The sequence below is a fragment of the Carcharhinus amblyrhynchos genome, chromosome 11 (genome assembly GCF_965287045.1).
Source record: "Carcharhinus amblyrhynchos chromosome 11, sCarAmb.v2.hapA, whole genome shotgun sequence".
NCBI lineage: Eukaryota > Metazoa > Chordata > Chondrichthyes > Carcharhiniformes > Carcharhinidae > Carcharhinus > Carcharhinus amblyrhynchos.
In genome coordinates this window covers 28553069-28571137 of record NC_137334.1, presented here as the reverse complement: position 1 = coordinate 28571137, position 18069 = coordinate 28553069, and the positions used below count along the sequence as shown (strand labels likewise).

The following is an 18069-nucleotide window of genomic DNA, read 5'->3' as shown; positions in this document are numbered from 1 at the left end:
TCTTTAGCAACCCAATTATTAATCATGTGTTGAAAATGTTACAATTATGAGACACTAAGTGGAAGTCACTGCCTCTCTGAGGTAGGTTCAGTGGTGACAGGGCTGTGTGATTGGGACAGAAGGAGTGAGTGAAGGCCCCATAGTCTTCCTGCCACCCTTCTAGTTAATCCAGGGCAGGCAAACTCAAAAATTGCCTTCCTGCCCAGGGGCAAATGAACCAGAGCCAGATGGGAGCTTGACCACATCACACAGGCCTGTCACCTAGAAAACTCTGGCAGACAAGAGTTGGGCTCAGATGTGGGATCTGTGCCTGACAGAGGAACCATCTGGTGTAAACAGAGGGACCTCCTCTGTCCTCTAAATCAAACCCCCCCCACCCTGAGTTTCCCTGTCTGACACCGACCAACTCACCCCACTCATTTTTTTCCCTGAGGCTTCAGTCACAATCCTTGCTGTAGGCCACGCTGCAGTATCACCAGTGAGCACTATTCTCAGTGGCTTTGCTGGTACTGAAGTGCTGAAGACCTCTGAATGGCTGACAGTTCTCAGAGACAAGACATCCACACCCTGTAGGATTTCCAAGGGAAAATTCTCCTCACAGGAAAGCTCAACACTGACCAGTTAAGTGCCTGCTTGGGATTAAAGCTCATCGGGTCTCCCAGAAGTGGCATTGGTGGGGTTTTCCAGCCAATGGACAGGTCCCCGTTGACCTTTAAAATGCACCCACTAATAAAAAGCATTCTTGTGATGGAGGTATCAAGCAAATTTGACCAGCTTCGAATTTTACAAGACAAGATAATGTCCCACTATTTCAGCTGCTTCATCAAAGATTTTCCTTTCAGCATAAGGTTAGGAGTGGGGATGTTTATTGATAACTGCACAAACCTATTTGCAAATAAACAGACACAGAAGTAGTCATTGTCCATATGAAGCAAGATCTGAACAATATTCAGGCTGAACTGATAAGTGGTAAGTAACATTCACACCTCACAAGTGCCAAGCAATGACCATCTCTAACAAGAAAGAATCTAACAATCTCCTCTTGGCATTCAAAATGGCATTACCTTCACTGAATCTACTAATATCAACATCCTTGGGGTTACCATTGACATGAAACTGAATTGGACCAGCATATAAATATTGTGGCTACAGGACCAAATCAGAAGCTGGGAATTTGGCAGAGGGTAATTCATCCCCTGACTCCCCAGAGCCTGTCCTCCATCTACAAAGGACAGATCAGGGGTGTGAGATAATACTGTCCACTTACCAGGATGAGTGCAGCTCCTACAACACTCAAGAAGCTCAATACCATCCAGGAAAAAGTGATTAACACCCCATCCACCACTTTGAACATTTATTCCCTTCATCACTGACATAGTGACATCAGTGTCTTCAGTTCCACTAGCAACTCTTCAGCTAATGAAGCAGTCATGCCTGCATGCAACAAAACCAGGACCACATTCAGCTTGGGCTTACAGGTGGCAAGTAATATTCATGCCACACAGGTGTCAGGCAATGACAACTGCAACAAAAGAGAATCTAACCATCTCCCCTTGACATTCAATGAAATAATAGTCAATGAATTCCCCATCAGCACCATCCTTGGGGTTACCATTAAGCAGAAGTATAACTGGACCATTGTGACTACAAGACCATATCTTGTGACTTCTACAATAAGTAACTCATCTCCAGATTCACCAAATTCTGTCTACCACCAACAAGGCACAAGTCAGAAGTGTGATGAAATATTTTGTCTGCCTGGATGAATGCAGCTTCAGCAATATTCAAGAAGCTTGACATCATCCAGGACAAAACAGTCCAACTGATTTGCACCCCATCCAACACCTTAAACATTCATTCCCTCAACCAGCCATGCATTGAAGGACTTGTGTATGTCATCTACAAGATACACAGCTGGAACTAGCTAAGGTCCTTTCTCCAAACTCAAGCTCTCTACCACCTAAATAAACGTGGGCAGCAGGCGCATGGAAATCCCACCAACTGAAAGTTCTCCTCCAATGGTCACATAGTCACACGATGCTGACTTTGAAATATATCAACCTTTCTTCGATTACGCTGTGTCTGTTGGCATACATATATTTAAAAAATTGCAGCGGTTCAAAAAGGCACTTCACAAGGGCAACTAGGGATTTGAGGCTTCCTGGCTCAAGTGTTTGATCTGTTCTGGAGCTGTTAATCAAAGCAGTTCAAAGTGGCCATACTGCACCTGCAGCTCAAACAGTCTACAAAAGGGAATCCTCCTAGTGAAACTGACATCTCCCGTCAGTCAAAAGACTTAAAAGGGGTTTGCTCATGCCTGCAGCTTCTGAGAGACAGAGAGAGGGGTTGAATGGCAGTAAAGGCACCCAAGTGTTCAGGGGCATGGATATTAAAGTGATCAGGCTGCTTCAAAGGTTTCATAGTGCACACAAGAATGAAGATTTTGAACAGAAAACTGCCTGAAATTACTATGCTGAGTGATTTCAAGTTTCCCAGAGCTAGAAGGGCAGTCCAGCTACGAGACCTCCATCCAAAGGGGAAGTCCCCAGGAATTTTGGCAGATCCTTCCTCTGCACCTGGCAGCGGCAGAGGAACACAGCACTTAGCATACAATCATAGAATCTCTATTGTGTAGAGAGAAGCCATCTGGCCCATCAAGTCTGCACCAACTCTCTGAAAGAGCAATACATCCAGGCCCTCCCTCTGCCTTATCCCCATAACTCTGCACATTTACCATGACCAATCCACTTGATCTAGTGACTTGGACATGCAGGGGCAATTTAGCATGGCCAATCCACCTAACCTGCACATCATTGGACTGTGGGAGGAAACACACAGTCACGGGAAAACACGCAAACTCCACACAGGGTGAGAATCAAACCTTGATCCCTGGCACCATGGGACTGCAGTGTCATCATGATGTGGGAATGCCAGCGTTGGACTGGCGTAAACACAGTAAAAAGTCTGACAACACCAGGTTTTAGTCCAACATGCCAGTCCCAAGGTCAACCTCTTTCCCTCCACGTCAAAGCCCCACTTTTCATGAGCAGAAGTAATGCCCGCCCAGTGGACTTCCCACTGGGGTGATGGGTGCATGGCTAGAGGCTACTGAATCAGGCTTCCAGCCAACTAATGGCATTATAATGAGCAGTTTTGCACTATCAGTAATGGGCAGGAACCTGATCGGAGCCAGTGCATTGGACCTTATGAATCAGAACAGGTGCAACGCCAATCAGGAATCTTGTTTTAGCCACAACTTCTGATTCAATGGGCTGTCGAGATTCCCACCAGTAGCTATCGGGCCCTGTGAATGCCCCCACACAAGATACTACATTTTATCCAACACTGAAACGTTTGAGCTTAATTTCCAAAAAGAATTTTAAATCTTTCTCAATTTGTTATAAGGGGCTGTATGTATTTGATAACTATACAAAATGGACATGGGGCAGGGGGGCATTCTCCCAGCCTGCTGAGTTGTCTGAGCAATGCAGCAGGTGGGGTGACATCGGCGGAGGCTGTTTTGCGGGTTTCATGCTGGGCACCATGGCATTCACAAGTCTCCACAGCTAAAATTTCCAGAGTAATCATCTCCATACAAGCTGATTATCAGACAGAAACTGGGATTTAACTTTCATTATCAGACCTGGGATTGAAATGGTTCACTCCAGCAGGGTTTACAATGGTTCCTCATTAACAGGGAACAGGCAACTGACACTGCTGGAGGGAACAGAGGCCATTGAGGAGACTCTGCCAAGGGGCACAGTCTACCCCAAGGGGCAGTTCAGCACTGCCCACTCATCAGTCAGTGCCAAGGAGGCAGGGCCTATTGGATGGGTAATCATGGGGCAGGGAAGGGGGGGTTCTGCTGCCATCCTGCACAGGGAACACAGGCAGAGGGAGGGAACAGGTGATCGGAGCTGGTCATCCGGGTGGGGGCTCGGGGTACCAGGAGGTGGGTGGAGGGGAGTCAGGAGATCGGGGCTGCCCAGGTTGGGGGTCCGGGAAACATCCTGGTTTGCCCAGGGAGGTCCTGGAGGCCAGCAATTAGGCAGGGTGTGGAGGTACACTGCAAAGCCAGCGATGGGAGGTTGCAAGACTGGCCAGTAATCCAGCTGCTGGCATGGGGGAGCCACTGAGCATGCGCACATCTCTGCGCTGACAGATCATCGCATGCACAGTGACCCACTCAGCACTAGGCTACCAGCCTCTTGGGCAGAAATAGGACAACCCCCAGATTTTCAGAATGAACCATGCTAAAGCACTCTGTGATGCACAATGTTGGAGATTCATTCTGGAAAACATGCTGAAAAAAACCAGCAGGAGTTGCTCCCATTTTCCCACAAATTGGGGATTTAGAATTTTTTTGGGAGAATCCCAGTCAGATTCATATGGATTCAGACAAATGTAATGTCTTTTCAGTACAATAAATGAGCAAACATTTGTATTTTTTCTAAATCTATTTCAGCACTAGACCAGGGTCCAGAATGAAGCTGAAAAGAATTGAACTGAACAGACACCCCCAACAAATCATTTAATAAAACAACCACAATTCCCACCCTGCAGGAACCAGCTCACCTGGTTTTCTCATACTCACCTGATAAGCCTTCCTAACAAAAACCGAAGCAAAACTTTTCTTAACATTTCTGCCATTTCGCTATCGCTGTATGTGATTTAATCCTGCAAATTTCTTACTGGCCGCTATTCTAATCACAATTTATTTATGTGTCTGTAGAATATTTTACTGTCTTATGGTTCATGATAAATTAATTTCATAGATCTTTTTGCTTTCTAAATTGTCTTTTTGAATTCTCTCCAAATCCCTTCATATTCTCCCTTGACATGCTTTTCCTGTTATTCATGCATTCAATGCCTCTTTCCTTACCCTCAAATTGTCCTTCATTCATCTATAGTTTCTCGTTTGTTGTTTTTGTTTTTTTTTTGCAGATTATATTTTTCTGGGCTCTGTTAAACTACCGACCAGAGAGGCCGGTAGCCCAGTGCTGAGTGCGTCACTACGCATGCAATGATCTGTTAAACTGATCTGGGCTCTGTTAAACTGTGCCACAATGATGCTTCTTTTTTCTCAATTATTATCTTAAAGCATATTATATAATTCTCACTGTTGCTCAGATGTTTCCCTACTTTTATTTCCCTTATAAAGAAACAATAGAAAGATTTCTGTTTATAGTATCACCTTACACAGTTTCAGGATATCCAAATAAAACTCTGCATAGCCAATAAAATAATTTTAATCGCTGCTGTTAGGTAGAGAATATGGCAGCCAATTTGCACACAGCAAGACCCCACGAACAGCAAAGTGATCATAATCAGATAATAATCTATTTTTATGATCCTGACTTAGGGAGAAATATTATTCAGGACATTGGGAATAACTGCCCTGGTCTTCTTTGAAATTAAAACTGTTTACCATTAAATCCAAACAGTGACGTCTGACAGCGCAGCACTCCTTTAGGACTGTTTTATAATGTGGAATTGTTTTATGCTTTCTAATCATGTTTTGTTTATATTTAAGTGCATCTCATTCCTTGGGCTTTGCTCACACCTTTTAACTGACTTGATTAAAGCCTATGCCACCTCTCTATTAGATGAAATCACAGGACCCATTGTAATTTGGGTGCAGACCCCTCCAACTGTACAGTTCCTTCCTGACCCAGGATGGTACCAGTGCCTCTCAGAGTGAAGATGGCAAATCTTTATTATTAATCAAAATTATTTAATCTAACTGCTGTTATGAAAATTTATGGAAAAAATTGACATAATCTGATACGTATGAACACCACATGAGCATGATTCTCTATTCAATATGATCAAGTATAATTGCTATATATCTGTGATTTCAAACTCACTTGTTAAATCACTTTGCTCATCCTCATCCTCTGCTTCAAGGAAGAAAGAAGGTGAGGCCGATTGCCACAGTGGCCTAGTCCGGCTCTGAAAAAAATTGTACAAACATTTAAAAACATTAATTGCTTTCTTTAAGAGACTTTTAAATATTGGTGCAATTATGTGTTCTGCTGAGGGAGGTTGTTTTTAAATACTCAACGCAATTATACTGCTGCTAAAATTCCCAAAGCATTATTTCTACAGGAATCTGCATTGCTATATTGATATTTTAAACAAAGGCTCTACTACATTCAACAAATACACAATATCTTAAGTTTATGCATTTAGAAACTAATATTCATATCTGCGTTAGTTTTACAATGGATTGGAATAGTTGGAGAGAATAATCACATGTCCACTATTATCCACTAAAATAAATAGATTTTCAAACTTATTATGGATGCATGCAGAGAAAAAAATGACATAAGAATATAAGAAATAGGAGCAGGAGTAGGCCATCTAGCCCTTCGAGCCTGCCCCGCCATTCAATAAGATCATGGCTGATCTGTCGTGGCTCAGTTCCACATTCCCGCCCTCTCCCCATAACCCTTAATCCCCTTGCCTATCAAAAACCTATCAACCCTCGTCTTAAAAATATTGAGCGAGGCAGCCTCCACCACTTCAACGGGCAAAGAATTCCAGAGATTCACCATCCTTTGAGTGAAGAAGTTCCTCCTCAACTCCGTTCTAAACCGCCCCCCCTTTATCCTGAGGCTGTGCCCTCTAGTCCTACTGTCCTTTCTGAGCGGGAAGAGCCTCTCCACCTCTATCCTATCCATCCCATTCAACATCTTATACGTCTCAATGAGATCTCCCCTCATTCTTCTAAACTCTAACGAGTACAAGCCTAGTTTATTCAGCCTCTCCTCATAGTTCAACCCCCTCAACTCTGGAATCAGCCTAGTAAACCTCCTCTGCACTCCCTCCAAGGCCAAAATATCCTTGCGTAAGTGCGGCGACCAAAACTGCACACAGTACTCCAGCTGTGGCCTCACCAGTGCCCTATACAGCTGCAGCAAGAGCTCCCTACTTTTATATTCAATCCCCCTCGCTATGAAGGCCAGCATCCCATTCGCCTTCCTGACCACCTGCTGCACCTGCAGGCTGGGTTTTTGCGACTCATGCACAAGGACCCCGAGGTCCCTCTGCATCGTCGCATGCTGCAGTTTTTCGCCACGTAAGTAATAGTCCTTCCTACCATTATTCCTACCAAAGTGGACAACCTCACATTTGCCAACATTAAATTCTATTTGCCAGTTCCTGGCCCAGTCGCCCAGCCTATCTAGATCCTTCTGCAGACTCTCCACACCCTCTGCACAATTTGCCGTTCCACCAATCTTGGTGTCATCAGCAAATTTCAACGCCATACACTCGGTTCCCTCCTCCAGATCATCTATATAAATGGTGAATAGCTGAGGCCCCAGCACCGACCCCTGGGGCACTCCACTAGTCACCAACCGCCAATCCGAATAGCACCCATTGACCCCCACTCTCTGCCTCCTATTTGACAGCCAATCCTCTATCCATGCTAACACCCTACCCCCAACTCCATGCCCCCTGACCTTCTGCAATAACCTCTTGTGAGGCACCTTGTCAAACGCCTTCTGAAAATCAAGAAAGACCACATCCACCAGCTCTCCTCTATCCACCGCCCTTGACACATCCTCATAGAACTCCAATAAATTCGTCAGACACGACTTCCCCTTAACGAAACCATGCTGCGTCTGCTCTACCAAACAATTCTCCTCAAGATGCCTCGCTATTTTCTCATTGATCACAGATTCTAACATTTTTCCTACAACAGACGTTAAACTAACCGGCCCATAATTCCCCGCCTTTTGCCTGCCACCCTTCTTAAACAACGGCGTAATATTAGCCGTTTTCCAATCTTCCAGCACTTCCCCGGAATCCAGCGACGTTTGGAAAATAATCACCGAGGCATCCACTATCACCTCTGTCATTTCCTTCAGAACCCTTGGATGCATTCCATCCGGTCCTGGGGACTTGTCCACAATCAGTCCCTCCAGTCTGTCGAGCACCGCCTCTCTAGTAACAATAATGTCATTCAGGCCCTCCACTCCTACCATCTTTCCATCGCTAACACCCGGCAAATTATTCACGTCCTCCTCCGTGAAGACCGAAACAAAAAAGTTATTCAGAGCCTCAGCCATTTCCCCATCCCCTACCACTAAGCCCCCCTCTCATCCTCTAAGGGTCCAACGTTCACCCTAGCCAGCCTCTTCCTTTTTATGTATTTATAAAAACTCTTGCTATCCTTTTTTATATTAAGCGCTAGCCCAGCTTCATAGTTTATCCCACCCTTCTTTATCAATTTCTTTGTCATTCTTTGTTGACATTTAAACCTCTCCCAATCCTCTTCTCGCCCACTACTCTTAGCTACTCTAAACACATCTGCTTTTAATTTAACATTTTCCTTCACCTCCTTCGTTATCCACGGCTGATTACCTCTCCTCCTCCGATCCTTTTTAACCATCGGGATAAATTTCTGCTGAGCACCAAGAGAGATCTCCTTAAAGATCCTCCACTGTTCCTCAGCAGACCTACCTTCCAACGCACTCCCCCAATCAACATTTGCCAATTCCTCTCTCATCCTACCATACTCCCCTCTGTTCAAACAAAGGACACATGTCCGGGAACCCACTTTCTCCTCCTCCATCTGCATCAGAAACTCCACCATACAATGATCACTCTTCCCAAGAGGATCCTTCACCACAAGGTCCCCAATTCTACCCGCCTCATTACATAACACCAGATCCAAGATAGCGCGCTCCCTCGTCGGCTCCAACACACACTGTTCGAGGAAACTATCCCGGCAGCATTCCAAGAACTCCTCCTCGAGCCCACTGCATCCAACATGGGTCGACCAATCAATATGTAGATTGAAATCCCCCATAATTACTGCCGTTCCATTCCTGCACGCCGCATTTATTTGCGTGTTAACAGCCCGCCCCACCTCCAGATCATTATTCGGGGGCCTATAAACGACACCCACCAGCGTCTTCCTCCCTTTGCTGTTCCTAATCTCCACCCACAACGATTCCACGTTCTGCTCTTTGGTTCCTATATCATCCCTTACTACCACCATGATGCTATCCTTAATCAGCAGAGCTACGCCCCCACCCCCCTTTTTCCTCCTTCCTAAACACTTGATACCCCTGGACATTCAGCTCCCAGTCCCTGTCACCTTGCAGCCACGTCTCTGTATTGGCCACCAAATCATATCCATTTGTGCTGATCTGCGCCACCAGCTCATCCACTTTATTCCGAATGCTTCGTGCATTCAGATAAAGTGCCTTCATCCCAGCCTTCACCTGGACCCTATTTGCCAGAATGCCACCAACCATACTACTCCTTTTATTATTGGGACATCCTTGGCCTCCCCCCTTACCTGCACCCTCTCCTTTACTTTAGACCCCGTAATGTCACCTACCCTCGCACCCTCTCCCCCCCCCCCAATTAGTTTAAAGCCCTAACTACAGTCCTATTTACACGATTAGCCAGGACTCTGGTCCCAGCACAGTTCAGACCAACCCCATCCCACCTGAACAGGTCCCACCTACCCCAATACTGATGCCAATGCCCCATAAATTCAAACCCATTCCTCCCACACCAATCCCTGAGCCACCCACTCACTTCCTTAATCTTATCAACCCTACGCCCGTCTGCACTCGGTTCAGGCAGTAGTCCGGAGATAACCACCTTGTCAGTTCTACTTTTTAATTCCATTCCCAGCTTTTCAAACTCCCTCCCCAGATCCTCAGTTCGCATTTTGGCTACGTCGTTGGCACCCACATGTACTACAACGACCGGATTCTCACCCTCCCACTCCAGGTTCCTCTGCAGCCCAGATGCGACATCCCGGACCCAAGCACCAGGCAGACAACACACCCTTCTGTGCACTTTGTCATTGTGACAAAGGACAGTGTCAATACCCTTAACCACACTATCCCCAATTACTACTACGTTCCTTTTCACCTTCTCTTTGCCTATGACCTGTGTCTGCATCACTGTACCGTGTGCAGTTTGCTCACCAAGCTCACCGCCCTCGTTCTTGTCCACACTGGAAGCAAGAACCTCAAACCTGTTATGCAGATTGAGAGGCTGAGGCATTTGGTCCCCACCCTCCCTCTGACACTGCCAGAATATTTTCAATGCAGTTATTCTGCATATTTAATGCTGATTGGAAGAGATTTTGTATCCAATGGTAGTGTCACTGCGTATAAGCCAGAACTCCAAATGCAAGTGCCACTCCAACATCTATTGGCCATGGAAGGTGCGATTATAACATGGCCAAAAAGGCTGAGTATTATCTTGGAAATCCTTCCAAAAAAATGCTAAATGCAGGTGGTAAGAACAGAAGAAATTCCTAATCAGTCATTTGATTGAAATTGGAGCCTCCACCATCACTGTCAATAGCTCCACAGTCCAACATGCATGTTAAAGCATATGTTGCCATTGCAACACAGGCTCCTTGTGGGGCTGCTTGACTCAGTTGGCTGGAGAGCGGGTGTGGATCAGATTGGTGTGAACAACAAGGGATTTGACCCTCAGTCTGGCAATGGTGATTTGGGGCCTGCTTCCTTGTCCTAACTATGGTGGAGATCATGGATTGGACCTACTTTCCGGCAAAGAGCTCAAGATTAAGAGGTGCCGAATGAACATTATACGTTTCAAAATATATATTGGTGCTGCAAAAAAATGCTTTATGCGTCTTACTAAGACAAGGCTCTCCAGCTATTACGCAATAGAATCCCTACAGTGCAGAAAGAGGCCTTTCAGCCCTTTAAGTCTGCACTGACTATCTGAAAGAACATCTTACCCAAGCCCACTCACACCCCCATTCCATCCCTGTCCCCAAAACCCTGCACATTTACTACGGTTAATCCACTCAACCTACACATCATTAGACAATAAGGGACAATTAAGCGTGGCCAATCCACCTAATCTGCACATTTTTGGACTGTAGGAGGAAACCAGAGTACCTGGAAGAAATGCAGACAGACACAGGGAGAACGTGCAAACTCCACAGTCACCCAAGGCAGGAATCACAGTGAGACAGTACTACTGATTTTAAATCATTTGTTTTCACAGATAGATACAAAGGGGGTACAATGTAGTCCAAGATTACAACATGGCCAAACATCAGTATCAAACGAACAATACAGGCAAATTAAGAAGTGATAAAAAAAAGGTCAATCTTGCAGGAAAGGTAACAGTATGATAACCACATTGATAATGCAGATCAGCCGGCAAGTTCAGAGGATGAAGAGAAAAGCAGTCTTTCACTATACTTTGCACAAACAACATCTCACTTTCAGCCACTGTTGTTTTATTAAGAGCTTGCTAAATTTGCACATTAATTTCCCAAAAAATTCAACACAAAAAGTGAGGACTTGTAAACCATCTTAACAATGTGATATTTGCCAATTCCAATGTCAATCAATCTCAATCCAAAAGGGGAACAATTTAAACAAGTTAAAATGAATTTCATTTCTAGCATGGAATTAATTCTGCTTAGATATTAACATTCCACATTTTGCTTCTTTTTACTTTTTATTCTCTCTTAACCCAATCTTTCCTTCCTCTCTTTATTTGTCTTTCGGTATCCAATCTAATCCAATCTCCTTCTCTGTCATTCCTCCATTTCTTTTATTATCCATTAATCATATTGGTTAGGGGGATGGAATGTCACTAACAGCTATATAAAAAACAGGACGTTGTCATGTAAATGAACACTGGATAGGCCTAAAAAAAATCTGATGCAGCAAGTGATGGTATAAATTCTTTGAGCTGAGTGTGCAGGAAAATATCTTAAGATGAAGCATATTATTGCAGATGCTGGAATCTGAAACAAAAACAGAGTGCTGGAAAATCTCAACAGGTCTGGCAGCATCTGCAGAGACAGCAACAGAACCAACATTTCAAGTTTGGATGACTCAAAAAAATCATATTGCATAATCCACAAGATACTGAGCTTCAGCAAAATCTGGCCCAATAATGTAAAAAGGCATTTCAATTAAGTATTTAACTACTCCAGCGCACTCCTTTTAAGTCTTGAACTTGTTTTACTTTTTTCTGCCCAGTACTCTTCTCTCCATTTCTCCCTGTAATTTAGAAATGGGAGGGGTAAGGAACTTCTCTCTGAAGAGAATTCATTGGAGCAACATTACATCTATGGCACTTCATTCAAAGAATTATAAGAGTTAAACGCTGCTGATGCTGGATATCTAAAATACAAACAGAAAATGCTGGAAAATGGGGAAAAACAGGCCAGGTGGCATCTACGGTGCAAGAAACAGAGCAAAGATTCCAGCTTCTTTTGACTACAAATACGAGATTTCAATTACTTTTATAGTTGCTTTCAAACTGCAATCATTGCAAAAAGAATTTGCCACAAATGTGGCATCCTAAATATTTTCACCCGTAATTTATTTTTTGTATTAGGGTGACATTATTACGCAAATTTAGTTAAAATGATTAGACAATGTGATAAAGGACTGCAAGAAGATTAAAATGATCATCAGAACTCCAAGTTTAAAGTGCTTTCTTGCAATCACTCCATGTGGAAGATCTGTTGTTAATTAGGTGATCATTTTATTCCATTCTGTTATACTTTTTACTGCCAATAACTAACTATATGGTTATCCTGTTTAAGTGCTCTTGGACACTTATGCACTACAATCAAACTGAAAGATTAGAAATGCAATCATTTGTTTCTAGTTTATTCAAATGATTTATCATAATGAGCTACCTCCAGAATACAGTATATTGTTTTGAACTTTTATCCAAAGGTACATTACCGCAGGCAACTGGGGTAGAAATGAGACTGCATTCCTAGGCAACTTTCCTTTATTCTGTGCCTGTAAAATGCAAGAAAGAGATTCAAATTATCAAAATAAAATGGATGAAGTTTATGTACCACATAATATAAAAACAGCAAATTCATTTTCACAATGTACAAGAAATTTTAAAGCATTGAATTAAATGATCCTGCAGTAGAAATGTCTCCAGATAATAACATTAAAGTCTGGGGTGGGGTTACAGATTAATACTGCTATTGAGGAGTCAGAAGAAGTGGGTCTATGAATAGAAGGCCACTGAAGGACAGCACAGTGACACAATGGTTGACACTGCTGTCTCATAGCTCCAGGGACCCACGTTCAATTGTGGCCTTGGGTGATCGCCTATGTGAAGTTTGCACATTCTCCTCGTGTGTGTGTCGGTTTCCTCCAGATGCTCCAATTTCTTTCCACAGTCCAAAAATGTGCAGGAGGTTAGATGGATTGGACATGCTAAATTTTTCCTTAGTGTCCCAAGATGGAGAGGTTAGATGGATTAACCATGGTAAATATGTAGAGTTACAGGGATATGGTGAAGGACAGGACCTGGGTAAGATACTCTGTCAGAGTTGGTGCAGACTTGATGGTCCAAATGGCCTCTTCTGCACTGTAGGGATTTTATGACTGTATGGTGGGCATGCATGCCATGATGCTCAATAGGTTGCTTGGATTGCCAGACATCAAACAGCAGGGAAGAGTTTTGCTCCAAGTTGGCAGAGGGCAGTGTTCGGACCTTTCCCTCTCCCAGATTCTGATTTATTTCTCTGTGACACTGGAGAGCTCAGAATGTTGCCCACATATACGTTGCAGCCTTCATCTTCACTGCCGGAAATCCTGTGAAGACTCAGCTACACTCTAGCAAATTTTGAAACTCACCACAACAACTCCCAAAACACCACAGACTCCTTTCAATCAATTTCCAGTGGTCAGAGTTCTTGAAATTTACCTTATCTGCAATTTGGGTGTGTGGAGCAGGGTAGATAAAGGGGAACCTGCAGATGTGGTGTTTTTGGGTTATTAAAGACAGTCAATAAAGTGTTACCACACAAGATAAGAGTCTATAATAATTGGGGTGATATATTAACATGGATAAAGGGCTGGATAAGTAACAGGAAACAAAGAGTCGAGATAAATGGTTAATTTACAAGATGGCAAACAACTACTGGTTGAGTGCCACAGGGAGCAGTGCTGACACTTCAACTATTTGTATTGTGCCTATTGAGGGGCAGCACAGTGGCGCAGTGGTTAGACTCCGGAAAAGATGTCATAGCTTCTCTGCTCCAGGGAAGTACTGGACAATGAAGGGTACTTTGTCCGTCGTGTCCTATGTTTGTCTTCTGAGGAGGTCGGTGTGGTTTTTCACTGCGGTGCATTGGAACTGTCTATCGATGAGTTGAGCATCATATCCTGTTCTTACAAGGGCGTCTTTCAGCATCTGTAGGTGTCTGTTGCAATCCTTCTCATCTGAACAGATCCTGTGTATTCAGAGGGCTTGTCTGTAAGGTTTGGCTTCTTTAATGTGTTTAGGGTGAAAGCTGGGGAAGTGGAGCATCCTGAGGTTATCCGTGGACTTGCGGTATAGTGAAGTGTTGAGGTGACCATTCTTGATGAAGATGCGTGTTCAAGAATGCATCTTGGACATTCTTGGTTATCTTCAACATGTCATCAATGAAGACGAACATCTCGCCAAGACCATCACCACACCCCCACTTTTTTCCTTCAAACAACTGCGCAACCTCAAACAGACCATTTTATGCAGCAAACTACCCAGTCTTCAGGAGAACAGTGACCACAACGCCACCACGACACTAACTCTGCTACAGCAACCTTTGCAAGATGTGCCGGATCATCAACATGGATGCCATCATCTCATGTAAGAACACCATCTACCAGGTACACAGTACATACTCTTGTGATTCACCGACATTGTCTATCTGATACACCGCAGGAAAGGATGTCCCGTGCCATGGTACATTGGTGGGACCATGCAGATGCTATGACAACGGATGAATGGACACCACTCGACAATCACCAGGCAGAAGGAGTGTTCCCTTCCTGTCGGGAAACACTTCAGCAGTCAAGGGCATTCAGCCTCTGATCTTTGCGTAAACATTCTCCAAGGCGGCCTTCACAACACACAACACAGAATTGCAGGGCAGAAACTGATAGCCAAGTTCTGCACAATGAGGAAGGCCTCAACCGGAATCTTGAGTTCAACCCCACAACTTGCCTGGGCTTGCAAAATCTCACTAACTTTCCTGGCTGGAGACAATTCACACCTCTTTAACCTGTGCTTAACCCTCTCTCCACTCACATTGTTTGCACCTATAAAGACTTGATTATCTGTAAAGACTCACATTCCAACCATTATCTTGTAATTGAGTTTGTGAAACAAATCCTGTACTCACCTGATGAAGGACAGCACTCCAAAAGCTCATGCTACCGAATAAACCTGTTGGACTTTAACCTGGTGTTGTGAGACTACTTACTGCGCTTGACAGGAAAGATGAAGAGAGGATGTTTCTTTTCATAGGAGATCTAGAATTGGGGAGCACTGAATAAAATTAAGGGGTCTCTCATTTAAGATGGAAATGAGGAGGAATTTCTTTTCTCAGAGGGTTGTTCATGTTTGAAATTGTCTTCCCAATGAACAGTAGAGATGGATCATTTCATCTATTCAAGGCTGCATTTCACAGTTAATTGATTGACATGGGAGTCATTGGGGTTACAGGGGGCAAGTTGAAAAGTGGAGTTAAGGCCACAAATCATATCAACCATGATCATATTGAATGGCAGATCAAGCAGGACTAGTCAAATCAACTGCTTTTGCTTGTTTTGCTTCTGTTGTTAAGTAATGAAAGTCAATGCTTTTCAAAAACTTTAAAGTATTCTCCACTGCCTTCTTTGATGAGCTGGTAACTAAATTACCAGTCATTACTCTTAAATGAAATTAATACTCCAACATAGATTTTAATTCTTGATATGAGTGCTTCAAAGATATGTGTTTTTTTGTGAATTACATCATTTTTGCAATACTACTTTGAGAATACAATATCACATCTCATGAAAATTCGGTAATTATTCTAATTAAACAAAATATGCACAAGGCAGCAAGAAAAAAATCTCAATTTCGTACACATCCAAGTGCTGCAGACAAAGGAAGCCTTGGCAAAGCCCTGTGAGCACCGGGTTGTCATTCCATACAAGGAACATGCAACATTAATTTGGCAAAAACTTATTGTAAAAGCAGTAAAGCTTGTGGTTAGACATTTGATATCAAACTCAATTTCCCATCAAAAAGGAAGCGGATGCGATTTCCAAATTGCGCTATCAATGACAATGGAACATGTTTTTGCTCTGGTATAAAAGTAAATTACTTGCGGGTACAGGAATCTGAAACAAAAACAGAAAACACCCTAAAACCTCAGCAGGTCTGACAGCAACTGTGGAAAGAGAACAGAGCTAACATTTGGAGCGTGAATGATTCTGACAGGGAATGTTTTCTCTCCGGTTTTTTTGTAATAGGCATGTGAAATGGGGGTGATAAAATGTTTAAATCAGTGATGTTTGTCAGCCGAGCTTCAGTACTCCGCCCCACAACACAGGTAACTTAAAGTCGCTTCCAGTGCCTAGTGTGAATGATATTGCAATGGCACAGGTGTGTGTGTGTGCAGTAATTTTACCTGTCTTTCTGCCTCTGGATCCGCTCCCTCTTTGAGGCACTGACAGAGCGCGGACTCCTCCATCCGCCACCGCCGACAAACTTTCCAGTGTTGTTGGGGTCGGGGGCAGGAGGTCGCTTAGCAACAACGCTCAATCCTTGGGACGATCACTCGCAGGGCCGCGGCTAACTAAACGGTTTGATTTTACTTTCAAATCAGCTTTTAATGAGGTTTTCTTTCGCCCCTCCCGCGGCCACTCTGCCAATGGCCCGGTCAAACTCTGCTCAGTCCCTGTTTGAAAAGGGCGACGCCGTTTCCACGGTAATGATTGTCCGCTAGGCTCCGCCCCGCTCGGGCGGTCAGTAGCTGGAGGCGCCCGGCCCGCCCGCTCGCCACTGCCCCAAGTGGCGGCTCGTGGAGTTTCATCACTCTCTTCAAATCAGGCAATGCAATCATCGCACGCATTTTAACCTCTTAGTGGCACATTTGTTCAAAATGTGACCATCCATAATTTTGTTTTTAGTATATCAGAAGGACAAGGTTGGTCTGCTTGCTGATCCAACATCTAATGTTGGTGCATCACTGTTCTCCAACTAAATACTGGGGAGACGAAGGGTGGAATTTTCCCAACCCGCCCACTCTGGGAATCGTAGCGGGCAGGACAGGACAATGTCTGTTGACCTTGGGCGGGATTTTCCAGTCTTGGGGCGAGCATGGCCAAAAAATCCTGTCCCAATTCTCCTCGAGTGGAATTTTCTGTGTATGAGGCAAAGTACAATGGTGGGCCACGCCTTTCCTGCTAGGTGGAATCCCAGACCAGATTCTACACTTGGAAGCTCATTAATTATGCACAGGTGAGTTCCCTTCCAAATCACCTGGTGGGTTGATTCATTCACCTGTCATCAACTGGCAGGTTCACAGCTCCCAGCACCATATTCAAATAACAATCCAGCATACTCATATCACTCTCTCCCAACCTCCTGTCTTCAGGAGACTCTCCAACATATTATCAAAACAGAAGCAGAGGTGAGCAGTCTCAAGAAGAAGGCAGCATCTGCTTTCAAGCCAAGGCCACCGAAACCGTTATTCAAGGAGTCCGGCCCACAGGAATGTGTGTACTCCAGGGATAGCTCAAAGAAGCACACCAACCTCACCTCAATGGTCTAGGAGGTTGTTGCTTTGGAAGTCAGGGTAGCTGATACCTGCCATAGCGTGATAGGGGTTTACAGCATGGAAATAGGCCCTTCAGCCCAACTTGTCCATGCTGCTCTTTTTTTTTAAACCCCTAAGATAATCCCAATTGCCCGCATTTGGCCCATATCCCTCGATACCCATCGTACCCAAGTAACTATCTAAATGCTTTTTAAAAGACAAAATTGTACCCGCCTTTACTACTACCTCTGGCAGCTTGTTCCAGATACTCACCACCCTGTGTGTGAAAAAGTTGCCCCTTTGGACACTTTTATATCTCTCCCCTCTCACCTTAAACCTACGCCATATCGTTTTAGACTCCCCTACCTTTGGGGAAAGATATTGACTATCTACCTTGTCTATGCCCCTCATTATTTTATAGACCTCTATGAGGTCACCCCTCAGCCTCCTACGCTCCAAAGTAAAAAGACCCAGTCTTTTCAGCCTTCCTT

At 44.1% G+C, this 18069-nt stretch overlaps 1 protein-coding gene across 1 annotated transcript in view; it reads right to left on the bottom strand.

The window, feature by feature from the left end:
- The window catches only part of dnah7 (dynein, axonemal, heavy chain 7), a 438937-nt gene extending 422233 nt beyond the window's left edge, over nt 1-16704 (bottom strand). The window contains exons 1-3 of the mRNA XM_080198799.1: nt 16448-16704; nt 12726-12785; nt 5868-5952 (exon numbers count right to left, since the gene is read on the bottom strand). Of these exons, the coding sequence (XP_080054925.1) occupies nt 5868-5952; nt 12726-12785; nt 16448-16510 (208 nt within the window). The 5' untranslated portion in view covers nt 16511-16704. The remainder of the gene's footprint in view (nt 1-5867; nt 5953-12725; nt 12786-16447) is intronic.
- Nucleotides 16705-18069: the final 1365 nt, after the last annotated feature.